This window comes from Podarcis pityusensis (genome assembly GCF_964106645.2).
Source record: "Podarcis pityusensis genome assembly, chromosome: 3".
Classification (NCBI taxonomy): domain Eukaryota; kingdom Metazoa; phylum Chordata; class Lepidosauria; order Squamata; family Lacertidae; genus Podarcis; species Podarcis pityusensis.
In genome coordinates this window covers 10,466,162-10,491,081 of record NC_138026.1, presented here as the reverse complement: position 1 = coordinate 10,491,081, position 24,920 = coordinate 10,466,162, and the positions used below count along the sequence as shown (strand labels likewise).

The window sequence follows — 24,920 nt, the reverse complement described above, 5'->3', positions numbered from 1 at the left end:
TCCCGGGCGCCGGCTCCGCTCCCCTCCCCCCTCCGCCCGTGGCGGCTGCGCCGGTGGCGGCTCCGGCCGGGGCGGCTGTAACCGGTTTGAGGCAGGGAGGGGAAGAGGCTCGCCAGTCGTCAGCGCCGCCGGCTTTATCCTCGCCGAAGCCGGAGCTGGGCTGGGGAAGGAAGTCGTGTCTCGCCGTCGCCCGTGGGCAGGTCAGTCACAAAAGATGGGGTCGCGCGTGGCTGTGGGGGCTGCTTGTGGGGAGGCGCCTACGCTTTTATTTGCGCGTTTTCTGTGAGGAAACCTGTCTTCCTCCTCCTCCCACGGCTGCCCCCCCCCATTTCCTGCTCCGTGTTGGTTTAATCCACACACCCCCCCTCAACAAAAACACCGAGCTAACGGTAGGATTCGAACTCTGCACTCGGGCGTCAAGGTGTGCGTGGGGGGTGGAACATGGGCCGCTGGGACTGTGTGTGAAAGCTCTCCCTTTGACAACAACCCCGTTTGGGAGGACTGGTCCTGCGTGGGAAAAGCGATCCTGTGCCTGGAGGGTTTTTGTATGATCCTCTGCGGAGATCCCCGCGTCGCAGTGGGGTTGGATACCAGATGGCCCCACGGAGGCCCCTTTCCTGTTGTGAACCGCCCTGGGATCTTTGGATGAAGGGGTGTGTGCAAATTTATTAAAGAGTAGTAATAGTAATATCTTCCATCTAACTGCAATTCTGTGATCTAGTAGTAGTAGTAGTAGTAGTAGTAGTAAATAGCATCTTCCAAGAGTGATTCTGTGATCTCCTTCTTTGACAGCTGGAACTGCCCCTGCTAATAGGGACAATAGGCAGCTTCCTCCCTCTGAGCCTGAAACAACCATCTTAACTCAGGGCTTATCCATAATTCCCAGCTTTGCCATGGAGAGGATGGAAACTGAGCGTGGAACTTTCTGTATGTGCCGCTGTTGCTGAGATATTTGCCCCCGCCACAAGCTAGCAAAATGGTTATTTTTGTAATGTTACATTTTCCTCTTGATTCCTCAAGGAGGTCAGGCTGCTGACTCCCTCACCTTTTATCTTTACAAAGGCCTTGGGAGTTGAGTCAGGTTGAGAGATGGTGGCTGGGTCCAAGGTGACTTGTGCAGTGAGCATTGTGGTGGATTTGAACCCGTTTCCTCCTTGCCAGCCACTGTTCATCTTCATTGGGCCCAAGGAACTTCCATAATTCCAGTTATGCAAGATGGGACCTGGCTTAAGTTGTTTACTGAATGTGCCCATCTTCCCTTTTCTCTTTGTAGGATGACCAAGATGCAAAGGAAGACAGCAGTACCTCTGCAGTTTTAACAGCTTTGTAGATGAGAGAACTTCAGCAGGTGCAGCTTCCTGTGCAGAGAGAGGAAATGTGCACCTGTTGAAAGCATCTCTACTACATGACAATCGGAGGTGCAAAGTTCTTTCCTTCTTACTATCTGGCAATTCTTACTTTAAAAAAAGAGGATAAACAGGGAAATGATGCCAGTGGTGTGACTAACCAAAGAGCGCCAGTGTTGTGTAGTACACTAGACTTCAGCAGAAGCAGGAGAGTGCAGTTCTACTTGTTAAAAGTTCAACAAGAGAAGCATATTCTGTATTGGGCAGGGAAAAGTGAATCCCTCTTACAGTTTTGCTTTATTATAAAGGTATTTCTGTTCCGCCATATCAGAAAATATCAGGGGCAGTTCTATAACAAAAGAACATAGACAGAGAATAAGGTGGCCCTTCAAGATCTTATTTCTCTCTGTGTTTTGCGGAGGTGGGAGAGGAATCTAACCTGTGTTTGAGCTGTACTTCTTCAGACTGCAAGTGGGAATTCACATGACTGAATACTTTTCCATGTCTAAATAATTTACTGCATATATATTTATATTACAGGCTTCAGGTTACAGACTCCGCTAACCCAGAAATAGTACCTCGGGTTAAGAACTTTGCTTCAGGATGAGAACAGAAATCATGCTCCGGCGGCGCGGCAGCAGCAGGAGGCCCCATTAGCTAAAGTGGTGCTTCAGGTTAAGAACAGTTTCAGGATGAAACAGGAGTGAATTAAGTACTTAACCCGAGGTACCACTGTATTTATATTTATTCTGGCATGTGAGGAAGAAGGCTAGGTTAGCAACCTTCTTCCTGACATTACAACTTTGTGTGGAAAGAATTGTTTTGGTATGTGAGTTCACGTGAGTTCCCACCAGCAATGTGAAATTGTACAGCCTAGGCACAGATTGGCCACTGCAGTGAAACCGCTAGTCTCTCCCTCTTCTTCCTCCTCAGTAGTTTTGGTGGTGTTACGCAATTGTCCCTTTTTATTCCACCTCTCTAGAGTTATATGGGACAGGTAGTTTCATAATGCTCCTGGTTAATCCAGACAGTGGTCTGTCTTGCAGAGGAGGGAAAGAAGAGAGGTCTAGGTACTGGTTTGGCTTCTGTGTCCTTGTCTGCCTCTTTGGTGCAGAGTATGTGGGAAAGATGCCAGATCCTCCTAAGAAGCTGTCATGGAGCTGGGGAGAAGCCAGCCAGAGAGAAGGGCGTTAGTGAAAGGTTTTTAATTATTGTCTTTGCTATTGGTCATAGTCACACAGACTGGGGTGGCAGGAGGCAAAGAAATGTGTTAAAGGTCTTTCTACGTTATGTAATGTATGTTACGATAGAAAAGCTGGTGCCAGCTGATATGGAGCAGCTGTCTAGGGAGGAAAGTGACTGTATTAAATAACATTAAGCTAGCTGCAGCATGGATGACACACTCTTTTGAGCCTTATATATCCTTAAAAAACAAACAAGCTCTTCAGAGGTGAAGGTTTTGAAGAATAGCGGTCCTTTAAGTGGGATGTTATAGATGCCTTCTGTGTACAGTAGGGAAAACTATACTACTTTTATAGGTATGTAAGCCACTTTTTTAAAGATTGATGATAATGTGCACATACATTTGCGTTTGATAATATTGTAAACTTGGCGTTAAACAGTAGACAGTCCTTGGGATTTGCTGGTTTACCTGTGATTCTGTTTACCTTTTTGTATATCTCAGTCTTAATTGTTTTAAGCAAAATTAATCACATTGGCTCAGGATTGTGGGATTTGAACATTAGCTTCAGTATATAGACCATGTATTTCTTGTATAAAAAGTACCAGATAGACTTGAGTAACATAGCATAGGGTGGCTTAAAGCTTCCAGTATGTGTCTGTTGACCTCATCTTGTAATTCTCTGACAAATTTGTTATCAACCAGTTTATCTCTTCTCCAAAGCAAATGAAATACTTGCAGTGCAATAATAAACAAGCATGCTAGGCAGTAATTGTGTTGAAGTACATTGTGATGCAAGTTATTTATGTTCATTTATGGTAGCGATTAAAGAATTGTACTCTTCCACCTGTACTATTATGTAGCATAGGCAAAGGGGCTCTCTGGACCCCTCTCCTGTGATGTGAGGAGAAATTTTGCCAGGACCCTCCCGTTCTTAAACATCTCAACCATTCTGCTCTGTAAGTATGTTGGCATGGCAAATAGAGAGGTGCTGAGGTTCCTAAAGGAAAATCTTTGTACCTACCTAAAGCATTAATGGGGAAAGAGAAGCGTCAGTATGGAGCCTATATTGCATATTTCAAAATATGGTTTCTATTAAAAATAGTTGCTGACCAGGGTGTTAAAGCAGGAAGGTGGTTTAATCCTAAATACACTTAGGGCTTTCTAACCTGAGGACTAATATCTGAAGCAGATTTGGGTTATTTGGGATGATGGTGGTGGAGATGAAGGTGAAGTCTCATTGGTGAAAGAGGTCTGTTCTGCTCATATGCCACTGGATTTCACCCTTAGTTAATACTTTTCTGGCTTAAGATCTCATACTAAGTATGTATTCCTCAAAGCATATCACTTTTGTTGTTGTTGTAGAATACAATTCAGCACCTCAATTTTATAGGGCTATATCTGAAAGAAACAGAAATACTTTATTTCAGTTTATCAGTAGCATTCTGCATTGATACCATGCAATTCTCCCTCCTGAACTTGAGTAGGCTGTGATGCTGCAATGCAGCATCAGAACGATAAATACTCTGGTTGATTTATTTCTCTGTGTGAAGAAGTTGTCTTGTCAACACTTTGGGCTATCAGCTGAGAAATAACTTGGATGCTGCTGTTGCAAACCCTGCAGTGTACACAGATCCTTTGACCGACGTCATGGAAATTATGCAGTTCCACCGATGGATATTAGTTCTACTTTAAGGAAAATGGGTAGTAGTCAGTGCAGTCCTACTCTGAGTAGATCCATTGAAATCAATGGTCATGGATAACTTGGGTTCATTAATTTCATTGGGTTTATTCTTACTAGGTCTACAACCTAATGTCATTGGGTTTATTCTTACTAGGTCTACAACCTAATGTTAAGACACAGCTGCATTAAAAAAAAAACATGCAAGAAACATCATTTTAATTTATTTCATCCCCCCTCCTTATTGCACATACCAAAACATAGCAAAACAAAGCCAGTTCTGCATTTTGGTATGTTTCCGCCCAAAACGGAACTGCTGAGCACAGTAGCTTGTAATTGTATGGGCATTTTAGAACCATGGGGTGTGGGTGTGTGCACTGCCATTCTTTCACTTTTTGTTTTTAAGCTTCACGTTTTGTTTTTAAGAAAATGTCAGCCACTCAAACGTTTTCTCCTCGAGATCAAGTTATAAAACATTTTAATAAGAATGGAAAGCGATGTTTTGAAGTCTCCCCAGGCCCAGCTGCTTCTTCCTCTCTCTTCATCAGAAAAAGCAGCAGTGGCTTCTCCTTCCTTAATAACTCTCCCTAAAGACTCCTGCCACTGTTCCCTGCTACACAAAGTTTGTGTGGATAGTTGTAGTGCAGTTGTTTGATGTCCACAGAGAGCACATGATCTGAAAGAATATCACTTCTTCAGAACGATGCCAAAGACAGTGTGACTGCAGAATGAATCTCCATGCCTCTCCACAGATCATGCAAAGAAATCCATAAAAGCACCCTCCTTGCTTTCACTGCAGGGTTTCACAGTCCTGATATTTACAGCAAAGTACCAAAACAAACAAACAAAAAATTTGCTGACCCCGTTAAATAGCAACCCGCAGAAAAATTGTAAACATATGTAAATGTGTAGTTTGACCGCTTCGGTGCCTGGACTACAAACTCAACCTAGCTTATCTCACACAGCTGTTGTGGTGATAAAAGTAGGAAGGGGAAGGCAATCAACACAGTCTAGAGCTCCTGAGAGGAAAATCAAGATACAAATATACAAAACATATATGCACTCAAAACATATTGCCTGCCTTGATTTTAAAGAATATTTGCATTAAAATACATGGGAAATTTAACTGCAAGGTAAATTGTTTTGTGGATGTAGTTGCTGATTCTTTTTGCATTGTATATATTTGTTTTATGGTGACTGTATAAATAACAGATCAGTGATGACAAGCAGGCCAGTAGTGGTTGCCTGGGTGACATGGGAAATTGGCGGGGGCGCTCTAATATATATTTTTTCTCATTAGAAGAAAACGTCATTTATTTCAAGGGAGGTACTTCTGAGTAAAACATACCAAAACCAGCCAGTTGTGTTTTATTCACTCCTAAGAGTAAATAAAGTAATGTTTGCTCCAGGAAAGTGTTTTAACAAACATACCCCAGTACCTTCCTGCGTCCAGCTTCTCCTGCTTTATCTGTTGCTCTTTGGTGGGGATGGTCCACATTCCTTCCGCTGATGGCTTAGCAACAGTGATTAAGTGTCCTTAGCAACGTTGCTGCCTGTTGAGTTGTGGAAGCATTAGAGCTGCCTTCGTGTTTTGCTCTCTAACTTCCTTCAGAAATGTCCAACTGAGTGACTTTTTGGGGGGGGGGAATTAAGAATCTGGGGCTTCTGTTGGTCTTGCCCCCCCCCCCATCTGACCTCTTCTACGCATCTGTCAGGAGGCCCTGCTCAGTACTGCCTCATTTCCAGCTCCTAATCTATGGAAATTCTGATTCAGGGTCAGAATTGTCCCCAGATATGGGTGGGAATGAACAAATTGAAATTTAATCCACACATGGCAGGGTTTCTGTTGGTTGTAAGCAACCTTACAAATATTTGTATTCTTTAAAGTCGGGATATAAATCAGGTGGGGAAACTGAGGCCTGGGGACCAAATGTGGCCCTTTAAGCCTCTCTGCCTGGCTCTCATAATTTTCCTCAGGCCATACCCCTCACTGGCCTTTCTTCACACCTTGAATGTTTTTCCCTGGCTTGAATGTGTCCCTGAACTCTGATAATTCCTCTTGGTTGTCCGCATGGAAGATAGAGAAGGATGTGTGAGTGTGTGTGGAAACTATCCTACTGTGCAAAGGTAAAATTTGCATTCTCTGCTCACATTTGCTTCTGGCCCCACCCTCTGCTGGCAAGTGGCCCTTGGAAGACTCTCCAGAAGGGATTGTGGCCCTCAGGTTTGTTCCCCACCCCAGTATAACTGGATATATTTATTTTTTTTAAAAAAGTATAATATTGAGATGTATACAGAAATGACCTGCTCCTAAACTAGTGCTTTTTTTGCCCCCTTTTTCAATAGGGTACAGCAGCCGTTGAACGTCATTCACAAGCATGTCACCTTGCCACATTACCTTTGAAGTAAGAGGAATACCACCACCAGGTACAAAACACTTGTAACAGGCTTTGGCTTTCTGACATGCAAGCATATACATGCATGCTCCTGTCCCTTGTAAACTTTGGCACCAGTGTTTTTTCCAACCCACTTGTATTCTCTTCCTCTTTAGATATAATTTTTTAAAATAAAATTGAGTACCCTACATACTGGGTCCTCTTCACACAGCTTCCTAGTTCTGTGTCTGCCCTCTTTTGACCTCTCTTTATATCTCCACCCTCCACTGCTGAGCTCTGCCAACAAAGCTGCATTGATCTCATAACAACTGTACTGTCCAAGTCACCTACTTGATCCTTTTCCCTTGCCAGGTGACATGTTCAGAAATATTACATAATGGCCCAAGCTCACCAGACAGCAGACAAGTTATTGGTGTCTCAGATAACAGTCAATCAACTGTTTTTAGCTTAGTACACATGACTTGTATAAATGCTTACAAGATTTATTTAATGTAAGAATGTGTTGCACAAATGTTCCTACAAGGCTGATCAGCAGCTCGTACACAGCTTTGGGATATCATTTCACATCTCTCCCCCCCCCCTGCTCCCCCCCCCCGTGGATCCATATAGTGTTATGTGTGTATCGAGTAGTGCTGGGAATGGTATTTCACTGCAGTGAAGAAATGCTTAGGTTGCCACTTTCGAGGCTCACAGTACGTACAAATTATCTGTTTCCTTTTCTTCAACCCTCGCTTTGTTACTGCAGAACAGCCTGCTTTAGTGAACTAATTGTAACTAATTAGCAACCCCCCTCCCAAATAAGCGTTTAAAGGTTATCTGCTAACAGATTGAAACATGAGCAGGGTCTGTTCCCAGAGGGCTTTAGCACCCCTTGCTGGGCTTTCTGAGTGAGAGAAAGACTAAGAGCTGAATGCAAAAAAGTACCGTATTTTCCGCTCTATAAGATGCACCAGACCACAAGACGCACCTAGTTTTTGGAGGAGGAAAACAAGAAAAAAAATATTCTGAATCTCAGAAGCCAGAATAGCAAGAGGGATCACTGCGCAGTGAAAGCAGCAATCCCTCTTGCTGTTCTGGCTTCTGTGATAGCTGCGCAGCCTGCATTCGCTCCATAAGACGCACACGCATTTCCCCTTACTTTTTAGTAGGGAAAAAGTGAGTCTTATAGAGCAAAAAATACGGTAATTATGTGAATGGAACAACTTCCATTTGTACAACAGAGCTATCCCTCACTCTTCTGCTGCCCATGTCCCCTCAAATCTCTTCCGGGGGATTAGGAGAACCCCTGGAGCAGATGGGGGGGGGCATGGCAGGAGGAGAGTGAGCAGAAGTTCCACCCATGTAGTAACTTCATGAGATTCAAGTCTTAGAGATTCACCCCCCCCCCTTAGGTCTGCCTTGCCTTATGTGTGCTTGGACAGGCACATAAATTCCTCTTGCTGCTTGTTTAGTTCTATGATTTTCAGATAGCGTTTTGAATATTCTTAAAAGAAAAGCAGTTCAGAAGTTGAATAATTTTGAGTCTGCGCCTGTTCTTAGTGTGGGCCTGATACGTTACATAATATTGGCAAAAGTGTGTTGTGAAAACTCTTAAATGTTCAGAAGCTTTATTGTATTCTTTCTTGTATATATTTCTTTTTCTAGGAGAAGTTTTGGCAATATGTGGCAGTTGCAATTCTCTGGGAAGTTGGGATCCCCAATCCGCAGTAATCCTACAGCCGGAGGAGGAGGCTGGTGATGTGTAAGTTTCTTTCAGTAGCACATTTTGAAATTCTCAACCATGCATGCAGGCTGGCTTGACACCAATTATACAGTTCAAGTGATACTTCTTGTTCTTTACCTCAACTTCTGAGCACCTCATTCTAGAAGACAAATGACACTTGAGGTGGATTATCCCTTCTGGCTTGGTACGTCCTTCAGCCCTGCTTAAGCACTTGAATTGCTCACATTTGTTTCAAGTGTGCCTGTAAAAAAGTACTTTCACCCACGTAACACATTCAACTACAGTGTCCATCGCCCCAGTAGCATGGCCACTGGTCAAAGATAATGAGGGGTGTAGTCCAACAATATATGGAGTGTCCATTGGCTACCCCTGCATACCTTCATCAAATGTTACCTTTTCCCCAGCCCCTTCCAGTGTGATTCAGAAAGCTGCACAGTGAGTTCTTTGTGTGCAGTAGGCATCTTGTTCCTTTTCTTTACCCCAGCAGTTTCCTCTTGCCTCATGAGAAGAGACAAATCTGATGTAGCTTTAAGGCCTCTAAGTTCAGTTTTTTAATACTATCATAGCAGTGGTTGCACTTAGGCGGGGGAAATCCCTGGTGTCTGCTTTTCTCAAATATAACTGAGAACTCAGCCCTTATTGGATCACTGTGCTATGAATGAGCGCCACTCATTTTCCACGTGCACCTAATTGCATGGATGCTTTTAAAATACAGTGGTATCTCGGGTTAAATGCTTAATTCGTTCTGGAGGTCTGTTCTTAACCTGAAACTGTTCTTAACCTGAAGCACCACTTTAGCTAATGGGGCCTCCTGCTGCCGCTGCGCCGCCGGAGCGCGATTTCTGTTCTCATCCTGAAGCAAAGTTCTTAACCCAAGGTACTATTCCTGGGTTAGCAGAGTCTGTAACCTGAAGCGTATGTAACCCGAGGTACCACTGTACATAGTGTCACTGCAGAAATGGCCCTTTGAAACAACATGGAAGAAAAAGTCAGATACCTTGTATTCTGAGGGGTGTGCGCGCACACAGGGATTTTTAAAGCAAGTGTCATTGTTGTACAGCCATCCTATATCTTTTCTAAAATGTTTTCAAAAACACTTTTCTGCAGTCTGCTATGGAGAACTACAGTTCAACTTCCTAGGGGAGATGATATTGAATATCGATACTTTCAGGGGACCTTTTTAGAACCCCAGGTACGTATGCCTAAATAAGCACCAATATAACTTGTTGACTAACTCTTAGGGATAAGTTCCCAGTGGTATGGTGTTTGGAAATAGCCCACAGTATAGTTGGCTGTTGGATTCATTTTGAATTCAATTCTCCTGTCTTTAACTTCAGTAAAAGCTTCCTACCCAGAAAGCAGTTGTGTATGAGACCTTGAATTCTGTGTGGAGAGTGTGCCTGCATATAACCTTCTGCACAGTATTTGCAAACCACAAATCCCAGCTTGCGTGCTGATCAAAATACTTATGTAAAACTGATGCATGCCGCGATCTGCAAATCTCATGCTTTTCCTACCCAAGTGCTTTCTATGTAAGAAAGATGTAGAATGTGAAGCATATCAAGCTTAGCTGGTGCATTCCCAAAAAATTTTTGTTGCTTGTAACTTGTATTTAAAGAGTTTTAAACATGGCACAAGCATTTAACATACTAGCAACATAAGTCCAGCAGTAGAAAGTAGCTAGATTTTGCCTAAGTAGTTTTGCAGCACACACTAGAAATCGGCGAAGGCTTGTGGACTCATAAGCCAGAACTCTTGCCGAAGTTAGAATTTATGCCTTTCTGCCCACACCCTTTTAAATATTGCCAAATGTCTAAAGTATGGAAGAGAATTCAGCTACAACGTAGTGGGTTTTTTTTTAAAAGAAAAACAGTCTGAAGTAAATCAAGTTCCCTTGTAATACATGCAAACTTCACAGAACGTATTTGGTGAGTTTGTTTCCTTTTAAGTAGGTGCTCTGTATTGTGCACTCTGTAAGTTCCGTGTGACGCAGAGTCTTCTGTGGTAAGTATGAATTTTATGGAATAGCAGAGTAGAGACATATGAAAAGAGCCCATATTGATGGACACTGTGAGCCTCGATATTGGCAAAAGTGTGCATTTTTATTGTGGGGTGGTTATTCTGGCATAAAGAACGTATTGTTCCCATGTGAGGATATAATACAGTGAAGCTGAAAGCAGGAGCGATACTAAGAACACAAAGCAGAATGTGGCGACTGACTGTAACATAAGTAAACGTAACATTAAATGCTCCTGTGTATTGAATTAATAATCAGTGCTTTCATTAAATGGCTCTTCCTGTTGCATTTTTTCCATTTCTAGTCATTTCACTTAGCCCTGATTGGTTTTAATGACTGGAATGTATTGCAGTCATTATTATTATTTGTTCAATTTATATACCACCCTTTATCCAAAGATCCCTTCAACATTAAAAATACATTGCAAAACATTCACATTTTATTATAAGTTGAGAAACTGCCTACAGTTAGACTAAGGCTGAGATAAGAGCCAAATGAAGGGGTTTTTATACACAGAAATGTGTCAAGTGTCATGAACCAGGAAATAAAACAGACTTTCTGGTTGCAGTCTTAATGCTTATAGGGCAAGTTAACAGGTTCACTATTTTTTACATAAACTTTTAAACACAAGGGTGATAAATCTCTGATTTTACCATGATGTTGTGACTAACACCCTAGAAGGTGAATCACAAATTTGTTGTTGATAGAAGTGCATTTAGAATACTAAATATATGTTAACGATTTCTTAGACCATGACAAAAATACCTGTCAAGATTGAATATGTAAACCTAAACTTGGTTCATAATTTGAGTAGTCCAAGTGGCATTTTTCTGCTAACATGTGTAATGTATGACTCCATCTTACTTTCAAATATATGAGATAATTGACATGATGCTTCTTTAAATATTATTGCCAAGGAGACTGACTTGTTTTCTGTTACTGCTGTTAAACTCCTCATTAAGTTGTCTTGGACTAATTTGAATCGGGGCAGATGACAGCTATGTAGTCAGTTGTTATTATTGGGAACAGTTACAGTTCCCTAACTTCCCAGTTGTAAAAATAGTTCACATTGCTTAGATGCTTGTGGAAGCTTGGTTGGGCAGAAAGCTATCAAGATGATTTCTTGAATCTAGAGCAGTATTTGTCAGCTTTTTTCCCCAACTCCCTTAGTTCCTCACTATTGGCAAAACCGACGGGATTATGGGAGGTTTAGTCCAACAACATCGGGGGACACAAGAGTGATCTATAGTAGCTTGAGAGACAGCAGTTCACTCTCATCGGGCCCCCTCCTTTGCTTTAGAAATAAAATTACACTAAGAGACCATGGGCAGAGTACAAATAGCTGGCACCTTGTTGGCTCTCTAGGAAGCCCTTTTCCTTTTTATATAACGCTTTCCTTAGAAACATTAAGCAAATATTTTTCTATACCCCATCCCGTACTTCTTGTGTATTATCTTGATTTATTTGTGCTTGCGGGAAGGGAGATCCTTACGCTTTCTAAGAAAATTACCTGACCCTGGTAACTCAAAAGTTACTGTTTCTGTTGTTAATCATCTATTTCTAGAAGTGTCTTACAAAAACCCCACCCACCCACTCTGCTAGCAGCCATAGAGACTGGCTAGAAAAGATAAGTCTATCCAGTCTGAAACTGCTTGCACAACTTTTTTCCAATAAATTTCATTTGGGTTGCATATGCCATCCCTTCTGATTTAGCTACTGAATAGTACAATGTCCACAAAAGATAATACTGCCTTATAAGTTAAAAGCATATTGCTTTTTCAGATGATTTATTTTATTTGGTGCATGTTGTATGACCATAGATCCAGTTGTACAAACATTTAATTTAATAAACTACATGGGCTTAATGGCTCAAAGACACAAACTAATCTCCCTGTGGAACACCCTCCCATCAAGGAGATAAATAACTATACAACTTTTCGAAGACATCTGAAGCCAGCCCTGTATCAGGAAGTTTTTAAAGTCTGGTTTTTTTATATGCATTGGAAACCACCCGGAGTGGGTGGGGTATAATAAAATAATAATACTAATAATTGTTATATTTTGAACTTGTAAAACCTCAGCAGATTTTGCATGGATGACTCTGTTGTTCCCAGTATCTGAAGTGAGAACAAATGGTCTTGGGTCTTTGTGAATTATGCTGTACTTTTGATTTTAAAATATATGATTCTTAAATAGATTTTTAATCTAAAACGTAGGAGGGTCAGCTCTACAGCTGAATAATGGCAATAACTGTAGGCGGAAACACAATTCTGTGCTTTGTACTTGGAAGGAAGGGCAGAATCCAGTGTTGTGTGAATGGATTTCCACTTATGCAATGGGATTTCAGCTTCCTCTCCTCCCCTTGCAGTCCCCCTCACACCCTCAGGATCGGCTCTGGAGGGCTTGGGAATCCTCTGGAGCAGATATTGGGGGTATTTGGGACTGCAGGAGGATGGAGATAAATTAAAAGGCATATGTCTGCTTGCATGTGAACAGCATTAGATATAACCCTTCGTCTCACAATTTTTAGTGGGGCTTACTCCCTAGAAAATGTGTTTAGAGTTGCAGTCTTAGGTTTTAAATAAATCTTTGCTAATTCAAGTAGATTCTTTAGGAGTACTGTATTCTGTGAATGCATACACTTGGGTTGGAAGAAGAAAGAGTTCTCAAAACTTCGTAATGTGTACAACTTGTTTACAGTCTATCTGGATTCTGGGCAGTTCCTATTTTATATGTGTTGAGACATAGACATCTCAAGAAGTTTCATTACTATTTTCAGGGGGGCACGGGGCTCATTTTTGATGCCAGCTAAGAAATTGCATCATGTGAAAACAAGCATGCTGTGATTGGCTTCTGATGCCACACTTATCCATCCTGTGGGTTACTTTTTGTCAGTGGTGGGGAGCCCTCAGCCTGTGGGCCTAATCAGGCCTGCCAGTCCTCCCCATTTGGCTCACAAGTCCATTTTGTCCAAACTGTGCCCCCCTGTACTACACCATAGATTGGCGGGGGGGGGGGGCTCAGCCAAAAGGGGGTTTGCAGACACCCCCAATCAGCTGCAAACCAGGCTTTATAGATCAGCTAAGAACCCTCAAAATGGCAAATTTTGCGCACTCAACTCCTAAATAGAAATTTCAGCTGATCAGGCTGAAAGAGACACATTAATGATTCTTTTTTCCTACCTAGCCCTCTGCCTTGTTCATTTCTGAGTTATACACATTCTCTATCCCCTTAATCAAAAATATACAAAAAAACCACACAACAACCCAGGAATATGTGTGTGTGTTTAAGGAACTTTATTATTGGCATTCATTTTGAAATTCAGGCCTCTTGTTTTCACTGTGCTCAAAGCAATGGGTTGGATCCAAATAGCTGCTAATTCTCTTCCTCAGACAGTTGCACAGGAGTTCATACAGGGTTGTACTACACGGCTTATGATGCAGTTCTTATACTTGTGAAAACTCTTCTATACAAGCAGGAAATTTTCACATATTTGGCACAGTAGCACAAAGCAGCCCTTCTTTGAACCGAAGACTCCTTCCGCATGTGGAAAGGGAGCCTTAGATCCCCATTGTTTCCTACGCTGGTTCAGTGGTGGTGGGGTGTTGTATCTGCATATAAGTGCAGAAGATTTGGGGCTATGGTATGCTGTGCAGATTTTGTGCTCTGTGTCATACAACTTCTGTGTCTGACGCACTATAGAAAGCAATAACAATTAGTTAAGCGCCCAAATTGGTTAGCATGCGTTTGCAATTTTTTGTGACTAGTTATACCCATACGACCGTTCCAAAATTGGCATGTTAGCATGTATGATGATTGCAGCTATACTGGAAAACCCTACACTTGTCAGAATTTGTCACCGCTTAGGCTAGCTCACATAGCCATCTGGACCTGTGGAGTGGGGTCTGTGCATGGGATTGTATCCACTGACTTAGATCCTGACCCACATGTTCAGTCTAGCCTCCAAGCAGGACTGACTCATGCAGGCTCTGTTCAGAGATTAGGCTGAATGCATAGATGAAGGGGAAATGGGAGGATAGACTAAGGGGCTGCCATTGCAATCCCACCCCCCAGCCCCCTTCAGTATACGATGGCAGTGTGATTTGAATGGGGTTTTTTGTCATAGGGTGATGAGATGCGTCTTAATGACATCAATGATTATGGTATACATGGTGTGAATTAAACTTAAAGCTTTGCGCTTCAAAGGTGGTATAAGTAAACTACGCTCACAAAGGATTGTAAATGGCATCACTGGTTAAAAGATAAATAAATCGGGATTTAACGAAAATTATTGCAGACATTTAACTTTTAAATTACAGAAAACCGGTGGTCCATGCCAAGTCATAATTCACAAGTGGGAGACTCATCTACCACCACGATCAATAACCCCATTAGGTATGGGCATGAACTGCATCTCTTTTGAGGCATATGCATAAGATTACTAATACTTTGCAAAACGGTTTAGTGGAATTGATAATATTTTGTAGGATTAAGATTGAGACCACTGCTACAAAGGCACCATTTTTAGCACAGCACGAGCATTTAAAGTGTTTGTGAACAAAATAGTGTGGATTTGAAATGTAAATTCCATTTGTGCCTTCTTCTATTTAGGGGTCCACAGATTTTGGCTGTCTGCTAGGGAGGATGAGCTGCCTCTTGATTTCATATTGGGCTTTGGAGGTGTGACATGGATGAGCCCCATTCCTCCTCCCAAGGGCTCATAGCAGCTGATGTGCTGCTCTTTGAAGATCCTCTGCACTGAGGCTTGCCATGCTCACTAGACAGAGGAGGAATTTGTGAACCCCCGGAGTCTTCATTAAAAGAAGGAGACAGGACATTTTAAAATGAGCGTTATTGACAATAGTCACTGCGCTTGGAGATTAAGCGCTCATGATTATGTTTTGTTTTGTTCTTTACAGACCATTTCTCTGTGGTGGAAACCATAAATTGACTGTGGCTAACATTAAGTCAGAGTGCCAGTTGTTTTCGTAAGAGAGATTATTTTTGCCTTGGAGGTTTTCTGAAACATTATTATAAGCATGTTCATGAATACAATAGGACATAATATAAGTACAGCGGAACCTCGGTTTTCAAGCTGAACGTTTCGGTTTTCGAACGCCAAAAACCCGGAAGTAAATGCTTCCGTTTTTGAACACTTTTCGGAAGTCTGATGGCTTCCACTGAGTTTTTTTCAATTTTCTCTATTGACTTTGCAGGCCGCCCTTTGCGCCTCCTTTGTCAAACATTTTGGAAGTCGAACAGTCTTCTGTTCGACAACTGAGGTTCCACTGTACAGGATACATAATGTAGATATTTTTTCTGCTCATTTGAGATAAACAGTACAAAAGGCAACATGTGGTCTAAACTAATGTTCTTCCTCCGGAAGGTGGTTCAATAAGGTGATTGTTGTTATATACTGTCTTCTCTGGAGCAGGTGTACCTGAAAAGATTGGAGTTGGCTGATTTTGTTTCATTCATATTTTTTTTAAAAAAAAATTGAATGGAAATGTGTCCACCTAAATAGCATTATAGTCGTACCTTGGTTTTTGAACAGCTTAGTTCTTGAACTTTTTGGCTCCTGAACACCGCAACCCCAAAAGTGACTGTTCTGGTTTGCAAACTATTTTTGGAAGCCGAATGTCCGACGGGGCGTCCGTTGCTTCCAATTGGCTGCAGGAACTTCCTGCAGCCAATCAGAAGCCGCACTTTGGTTTCCGAACGTTTTGGAAGTCAAATGGACTTCGGGAACGGATTCCGCTCAACTTCCAAGGTACGACTGTATTGGAAAGTGAAGTCCATACTCTTAGTTTATGGGCTTCAAAGGAATGATCTTAGGTTTTCCTTCTAAGACTGCATGGTTGCCTAGGAGCAAATCTAACTGAATTTAGGGTGACTTTATTCTGAACAGATGTGCACACCAAGCCTTAGCTCATTTACAGTGCAATCCTATTGGGAGTGCTGCCTTAGGCAACCTAAGACCCAATAACCTCATTAGAGAGAAATTACATTGCTTTGAAAACGTTCTGCTGGTGGCTGTTCTCAATTTTTAACTAAGTAGTCCCTCTGACCTTGAAGGAGATTAGTCACACAAAAGTTTGAGGTCCTCACGGGATTATTTCAGACTGATTTTTTTTTCTCTGTATGGCCAAAAAAGCCCCCAACTCTTTTGCTACAGGTGAAAGGTCAGACCTAATATAAATAGCGCCTGAAAATGAACATGGGTAAAACTGAGCTTTTGATATTAGATGGTTACACTTCAGCTTTAAACTCTGAATAATTCTGTTTATTGATGAGTTTATTCCATGTCTAAAGCTTTTCATCTTTTACCTTTCTGTAGCATGGATTGAAGGTGAAACTTTGACTATTGTTTCTAGCAAAGGGAAGAAAATAAGCATTTTTAATTGTAAACTCAGAAGATTTATATCTGAACTCTTGGTTGCTTAGCAGATAGTTTAATGTCTATCACATTAATAACATAGCATTATCTTTCTAGTATAATAGCAATTAGGACTATATATTGTCGAGATAATGCAAAGCCTTTTTCCAGTTTACATAGCTCATTTTGAAGTAAGTACTGTACATCATTGCTAAGTTTGCCTGGAGATAATGTTACCAAGAAAACAAAGCTTAGAGGAATCTTGCAGGTTGCAGTAAACTTGCTGCTGCTTTGTCTTTCTTTTAAAATGTTTTAGTTTATAGCAGTTAACGGTGAAGTGCAAAAGTAGAACCATTACTGATAACGTGGTCCTCCACATGCCAACTTGGATCAAAGTCTCATAAAGTTCAGTACGACTTACTCCCAAATAAGTATGTGTAGGACTGAGGCTTAAAGTCGCAATAATTTGTAGCCTGTGAATGTGAACTTCTCTCACTGTTTGTTCCTTCATTTTTAGAGGACACTTCCGTTGATGACGGACACTTCGGAATTGTTGGTAAGAAGCACTGTTATCGTAGTTTTGTTTTTATGTAGGAGTTTTGTAAGCTGCCTTGTGTAGAAAGAGCGCCTTCAAATGTGAATTAAAAGCCATTTAAAATAAATGATAGTAAATTTCCTCTCCCTGGTGCACAACATGTTCAAGGTTGATTTTGGAAACTCAAATGCGATTTGGTGGATTTCCACACAGTAGGAGGGTTTGCCTGGAACACTAAAGCCAATCTGTTTTGAGCCCAAGCAAAGCCTCTGTTATGAGCACTCCTATTTCATTTTGCTAGCAGGAGTCATAAATCAGGTTTCAGTTTTTCTTTTGCTGATTCCTGGCTTGTTATATACTCACCAGGAATAGTTCTTTAAAATAAACTTTGGCATATTGAACAAGACTGTTTCATAACTCACAGTTTGAAGTTGACCTGGTTTGAGATTACAGTATTTTAAGCCACTTTTCCTCTTACAGACATAGTGATTTGCCAGGATTTGATGAAAATCTAAACTGAATCCTAGTTTATTCCTCCTCCTGGTCTGTGGGGGGAGGAGTGGGGAATGCACAAGCCCTGGGCTTTTGCAGACTTACTTCTGCTCATGCAGAAAACTTATCCATAGTTTTAGAAGCATGTAAACATAGTGAAAATGGTCATGCTGGCAAACCGTTTATTGTTATTAGGGTCATTCCAGTCTTAGCCTCAAATTTTTGTACCTATTAGTTTCAACAGCAGCAACTAGCTTGTGATGGCACATCCCTTTTTGGAACTGGGATATTGGGACAGTAGTGCTTTGGTAACAAGTCTTTTTGATGTCGTTCTGGAATGTAGCAAAATCATTTTGTAATTATTATTTTTTTCCTTTGTCAGATGATGTGGAAAGTGTCGATTCCGGTTGGCTGACATGTCAGACAGAAATAAGGCTACGCCTCCATTTTTCTGAAAAGCCTCCTGTATCTATAACTAAGAGAAAATTCAAAAAATCCAGGTTTAGGTATGATCATGCTAATCAAAGTTCTCCATTTGTTATTGACACTAAACCCCATCTTTAGCATATGAATACTACTGGATTATCCATCTATATTGACATAGTGAAAAAACTTGTGTTCCTTTCCCAGTCCATTTTCTAAATTCAGAAACTCCTTTCCCCCTACATAGCTTCTGGCTTAATTGTGGTTATTTCTTAGTCTTTTATAATCAGCATTGAGTTTCTTCACTGCCATTGCTTTTGGGAAACTAAAAATAAAAATCTGTACAGTTTGTAGTACATATGCAGCCTCCTTTTAGGAATTTATTCCTTCATCCCCCCCCCATCCCCCCCAAGACACTCAAATTATTGGTACGCTGGAGTCCTTAAGTAGAAAAAAAATGCTGTATTTATAGTGCCTTAAGTTCATTGTGTTACCAAAAGCATAATTCATTATTCTATCACTATTGATGTCACTGAAGATTTGTTACATAATGTGACATCAGATTTTGCTTTCTCCTTACTGCTTAGGGTGAAGCTCACCCTTGAAGGCTTGGAGGAGGAGGGTGAAGATGAAGAGGATGATAGACTGTCACCTACAATTCAACAAAAAATGCCAAACACGCTGGAGATCTCACTAATAAGTGACACTGAGTTCAAATCTCGTCATTCTCAGCCAGAATGTGGTTATGGTCTGCAGCCTGATAGATGGACAGAATATACTATTCAGACCATGGAACCGGACAATTTGGAATTAATCTTTGACTTTTTTGAGGTGAGGGCTTAGCTATTTGTTTAATATAGGTGGCCAGAAAGCCTTTTTATACCTCTATCCTATTGGTAAAATTTATAGATAGGAAAGTGGAAGGCGGGGAAGAACTTCACAGAACGAGGAATGTTTCAGACCTCTTGGCATCAATGTATTGGGCTTGTGCAATTCATCCACTACTATATTATTCTACTGCTTATCTGAGGACTTATGAAACCAACCAGGTTGCATCCAGTGACCGCATGAGCAACCTTGCAGAGCTCACGTTCCAAGTATCTACTCGCTGTTTTCATTCACACAATTTAGCCTTCTCAGTCGTAATGTAACTGTAAAAGGGTACATCTGAATACATGAGTAAATTCACAAAACCTTCAGACTCATTTTGCAGAACAAATAACGGTGCTTGACTGTAGGCTTCAACCCACTGAATGTTCCAAGTTCTGATCCTCACGTTTCCAGGAATTTAAAAGAAGTGCCGAGATGAATTCACAGCAATACAGTGGTACCTCTAGTTACGGACCTGATCCATTCCGGGGTGCCATTTGCACCCCGAAAAGTCTGTAACTAGAGCGCCGTTTCTGCGCACGCACACGGCACAATAGAACGCTTCTGCACATGTGTGAAGCGCGCAGAACACTTCTTGCACATGCGGCAAAACCCGGAAGTATACACTTCCGGGTTTGCCACGTTCGCAAGCCGAAAAGATGCAACATGAACCTAACGCAACACGTGGTATGACTGTAAAATTAAATATGTAAACATTGTTGCGTTTTTAGGAAGACCTTAGTGAAGCAGTGATTCAAGGAGACGCACTTCCAGGGCACGTGGGCTCTGCGTGTCTGTTATCCTCCACTCTTGCAGAATCGGGAAAGAGCTGTGGCATTCTCACTCTTCCTATTATGAGCAGACTTTCACGAAAAACAATTGGAAAAGTTAGAGGTATGCTTAATATAGTGGTAATGCAAGCATGAGCCTTAAGCTAAATACATTTCCCTTTTTGCCTTCAGAAATTTTTAGTCCAGAAAAACTGGTGCTTTTCAACCAGAACTAGTAGATTATGTCAGGGGCCTAGTGAAACGATAATAAGGAATGTATTCAAAATGTACCTTTTGGTTCTCCATAAGATACTTTTACCATATCCCAGTAAATCTTAAGTGATGTTTCTCTAAACCTAGTGAAGAGAGAAAAGATTTCATTGGATAAAAGTAAAGAATTTGACCACCAAGTGACATTTGCTTTCTCTTTTTAGTCGACTACATAATTATTAAGCCAATTCAAGGGTACTCCTGTGATGTGAAAGCCTCATATGCCAAATACTGGCGTGACAGAACAGGGTTAGATGTTGGACACAGGGGCGCAGGAAACTCTACAACCACCACCAAGTAAGTATGTGTAATTGAATTTGGAGTTTTAATTTTAGTAGCTCCCCTAGTGTGAATCCTGTGAACCTCTAGCAGACTTCAGCTCAGGGAAGGAGGTTTTCCTCTTCCTTGGGACAGCCCTGGCGGATCAAGGTTGCAAGGCGCTGCATGTACAATGAAAACTCAAATTAAGAAGCTATAAAATTGCTTGCCCATCATTTGTGAATTTTTTTCCCCCAACATCAGAAATAAGTAAAACTTTTTTCCTTTTTCCTCTTCCCAGGCTTGCTAAACTTCGAGAAAATACCATTGCTTCTTTGAAAAATGCTGCTAAACATGTATGTGTGTGATTTTACCTTGATTCTTTTTTTGCATGTTAACACCTATGGCTGTCTATTATCAATGAGCAAAGACTGAACCTTGTAGAAAATACATAATTTTTTATTCATTTATTCATTCAGTGATCATATATGCTGCCTTTCAGGGCAAAGTCCTCCCAAGGGCGCTTGCAAAAGATCACAAATTCCATAGAAAGACAGGAAAAAGTATCTCCATATACTAGCAGAGGCTTGCAGGTGGAGCTGTACCCAGGATGGGCGCCAGGGTGCTGCTTCCTGTCCCCCTGATGACCTCAGCAATGACAGCTGTTAGCATTTCCAGTTATTAGAAAAGGCGAGTCTAAAAACCAAGGAACAGAGAGCTGAATTGTGCTCAGTTTAAATCTAAGGCATCTTGTTGAAGGAGAGCTATAGCACATAATCCACAAGAGTCCATCATAATTCCAAGACTCACTTTTCCCAGTCACTTTTTTCCTTCTCCAGGCCATGGCTATATTCAATGTCTGCTCACAGAATAGATCCTCATTTTCCCCCTTTAAAGTTATGAGCAAGTAACTCTGGGTAAAACATACCCTGATACACATTAGAGAACTTATACTTTTCACTATAAGAAGGCTTAATGTTAGAAGCTCTTTAGATGCTTGTTCCTCCCCGCCCCCCAAAAAAGAATAAAAATAAAAGATCAGTCAGTTTTCTATCCTATCACATTTATCCTGCACATACAAATAAAATCAGAATGAACACTATAAAATGAAATATAAATTGTTGCATAAAACCATGCTTCTCATAAAACTCACATTTTATATAAAAATGATGTTGCTGTGCTTGGAATTAAAACATGTCAATCTCCTCAAATAGAGTTTTAGTTCCTTTCTAGGCTTCCTCTATAAATTGCTACAGAATGCCAGCCAACACTCTATTGTGTCTTTTCACAGTTGGTGGAAATGTGTGTGCGTATTTGTCTTTTTTATATATATTAGCCTTTCATATGCTAAAATCTATTTGCTGTCCTCTCCTCCAACCTTTCTTTTCACTTAGGGAGCAGCCTTTGTGGAATTTGATGTACACCTTTCCAAGGATCACGTCCCTATCATATATCATGATCTTACTTGCTGTATTGCTATGAAAAAGGTATTTTTAAATGTGTTGTTTGTTTTACTTGGCTAGCATTTTTGAAATGGGCAGTAAAATGGCATTATTTCAAGAAACCTGGATTGGTGGTAATGTAATGAAAGTAACTACTTATTGTGCTTTTGCAAGATTTCATCTTGGCTTCCTTTAGATGTTCATGAAATGAGGTGAAAAATATGCTATCTTCTTGTTCATGCTGTGATTCACAGACTTGTGTGTGCTGCTGACCACAAATCCTATATCTCTATACACATTGATTTAGTGGACTAGAATTACAGGATTGAATTAGTTTAGTTATTTCCCCCCTCTCAATGGGAGGATAAAGTGTAAGGTTGCTTTGAATTAAGAATGGTAGTTTTTAAAAAAATTCCTTATAATAATAAAAATAAAATTTTATTTATATCCCGCCCTCCCCAGCCGAAGCCAGGCTCAGAGTGGCTAACAACAGTAAAAATAACACAGTTTACATAAAATCACAATCAATTCATTGAAATACATTCTAAAATCAATTCATTCTAAAATCAGTTCGGAGTCAAATTAATGGCAACCATTGGGCTAGAGTTGTATGAGGATTACAGAAGGAGGGGGTCAGACTGTGCCTTGGCCAAAGGCCTGGTGGAACAGCTCTGTCTTACAGGCCCTGCGGAAAGATGTCAAGTCCCACAGGGCCCTAGTCTCTTGTGACAGAGCGTTCCACCAGATCAGGGCCATGGCCGAAAAAGCCCTGGCTCTGGTTGAGGCCAGCCTAACCTCCCTGTGACCCGGGATCTCCAAGATGTTTTTATTTGAAGACCGTAAGGTCCTCCGTGGGACATACCAGGAGAGGCGGTCTTTTCTGTTATAATAAAATGTGACAACTACTAGTTTCAAGCTTCATGCATTATTGCATTATGCTCATATTTAGTAGTAACTAAATATTTTCAGTAACTGCATACTCACCTTCAAGGAATAGTCCAAAAAACTAAGGGCAATTTATTTGCAGGAAACTGTTGTTTATCTGATGGGCAGAGATTCAAATAATGGTTTTAGACATTATCATTAAAGTAATGTGTCTGACCTGAAACAGGGAACCAGGGGAAAAATATATGGTGTTCTGAAATAGGTTGAGTACTGTCTTGCATATGAAGTTTGCAATGTGAAGATGATGTCCACATTCAGATATCGTAGTTTAGCATGGACATGAACAAGCTGGAATGAGCTGCGCTAAACCTCAGGCTCCCCTGCTTCCTCTTGCCTCTCCCATATGGCTATAAGGTCTTCAGAAATGTTCACTTTTCCTTAGCTGTGATTGTTCTTTCATCTGAACTGCCCAATTATGTTTAATATGAACTACAGTTTATTTCAGGCAAACATACAAAGGGGGGGAGTGCCTAAGCCCAAAACTCATCTAGGCTCCTTTACATCATTCTAAACTATGGTTCAGTATGACGTCCAGTAGTGGCTTCAGCCACTGTCCCAGTTTTTCCCGTGATGTTTATTCCAAGTATTTTAATATAACACGAAACAAAGGAAACTGGGATCTTTTTATCAAACAAAGGAATTTGGGATTATTAGTTTTTAGACTTGTAGCTTGCTAGCTGAGTTAAACTTAATGGATCAAAGAGCTTTAAAAGCAGTGAGTACAGCCTTAGAAGAACTCACACTATCCGGTAGCTTTCTAACTTAATCTTTTTCTTCTTATTCCTTATTTGCTTAAAAGAAAGATGAATCTGAGCCGGTGGAACTGTTCGAGATTCCCGTAAAAGAGCTCACATACGCCCAACTGCAGTTATTAAAGGTATTGTACCAGGCTGGCCCATGAGGCCAGTAAATTGTTTTTACTTAACATTTCTGTCCTATCCAACATAGGCCATCAAGGCAGCTCGTAATTTTAATAAATGGATAAAACACACCAATTCCAGAACTGAACCAATAAGCACAGTTAATTGCAGTAATGTGAAATTACAGAAGTAGCTGCAGCTTTCCACTTACTGGATTGGCCTGATTCAAATACTGGAGAAACAGTAGTTTAAACTGCCTTCCTTAAAACTTAGATGGAATCTGGCGTGCAGCTGGCATGCCTCCTTTTGGAAAGGGGCTCAACAAAGTGGAAATGACCCTGCTCCTCATGGCAACCACTTTTTAAAATATGTACGTGTGTGTGTGTATATATATAGGCATAGAAAGCAGTGCCTGTCCAAATGATAGCAATATGCAAGGGGAGCTAAGACTTTAGCCAAGTACCAACACCTTGAACAGAGCCCAGAAAACCACCGGTAATGCGTGAAGCCCGTTCAAGGTAGATGTCATAACTTCCTTTTGGCTGCTTGCAGCTGGAAGTTAAGCACTGATGATTTCAGCCAGCTGCAGTTTTCAAACCACGATTCAGAACAGGCCTCTGAAAGCTTATTACTGATTAAACCAGGAAGTAACAAATGTGTGTGTGACTGCAGACAGCTCTCTGTTACCAAGGACAGGACATAGTTATAGGAAGAAGCATTGAGAACATTTTAAAATGTTGTTGTTACTTCCCACACAAGGGTTACAGAAGGCTCAAACTCGTGTTCAACGTCAGTGATTTGAAGCATTGTCTATATTCTCTTTGTTCCAGAGAATGGTCTTTGCCATGGAATACTGCCTTTGGAATAGGCTCTTCTATTTATGCTAAGCATTAAGGCCTCATAAGAAGAGCCCTCCTGGATCAGAGCAAAGATCCATCTAGCCCAGCCTCCCATGGAATGGGAATCTTAAGGAAAGATCAAAATGGTTGCCGATGTAGACTTGTTTTATCCAGAATAATATAGATGCATACCAAGTGCTTCTCACAATAGCCTTAACATGACTTCATACTCCTCTTTGGCTACTAACCTTCATTATCTGCTGCAAAAATGCTCTAATACATTTCGTATTAAAACGGCAGTATCAAAAGGTGTGGGGCATTTGCGAAGCGATTGAAAACATTCCGTGCAGTTCTGCTTCTTCCACAGAGGGAATGAAACAGCATCAGTTCTGCCATGGTCTGGCTGCACTCAGCTCACCTATCCCCCTCTACTGCCGGTTCTAAAAAAAGTGCTAGAGTCCTATTTGCTAGGCCCAAAAGGGGGAAACATTTGGAAC

The 24,920-nt window shown here is 41.1% G+C and overlaps 1 protein-coding gene across 6 annotated transcripts in view; it reads left to right on the top strand.

The window, feature by feature from the left end:
* GPCPD1 (glycerophosphocholine phosphodiesterase 1) overlaps window positions 1–24,920 on the top strand; it is a 51,667-nt gene that overhangs the window by 15,950 nt on the left and 10,797 nt on the right. For 2 of the 6 annotated variants that reach the window (XM_080999125.1, XM_080999124.1), the window contains exons 2-13: window positions 6,554–6,634; window positions 8,248–8,344; window positions 9,434–9,518; window positions 14,663–14,738; window positions 17,237–17,275; window positions 18,129–18,252; window positions 18,757–19,000; window positions 19,771–19,933; window positions 20,244–20,376; window positions 20,639–20,693; window positions 21,732–21,824; window positions 23,524–23,601. In XM_080999125.1, the coding sequence (XP_080855251.1) occupies window positions 6,586–6,634; window positions 8,248–8,344; window positions 9,434–9,518; window positions 14,663–14,738; window positions 17,237–17,275; window positions 18,129–18,252; window positions 18,757–19,000; window positions 19,771–19,933; window positions 20,244–20,376; window positions 20,639–20,693; window positions 21,732–21,824; window positions 23,524–23,601 (1,236 nt within the window). In that variant the 5' untranslated portion in view covers window positions 6,554–6,585. Of the gene's footprint in view, window positions 1–21; window positions 201–2,727; window positions 2,885–6,553; window positions 6,635–8,247; window positions 8,345–9,433; window positions 9,519–14,662; window positions 14,739–17,236; window positions 17,276–18,128; window positions 18,253–18,756; window positions 19,001–19,770; window positions 19,934–20,243; window positions 20,377–20,638; window positions 20,694–21,731; window positions 21,825–23,523; window positions 23,602–24,920 lie in introns of those variants that run through there. The other 4 variants (XM_080999127.1, XM_080999126.1, XM_080999122.1 and 1 more) reach the window with 4 other exon arrangements.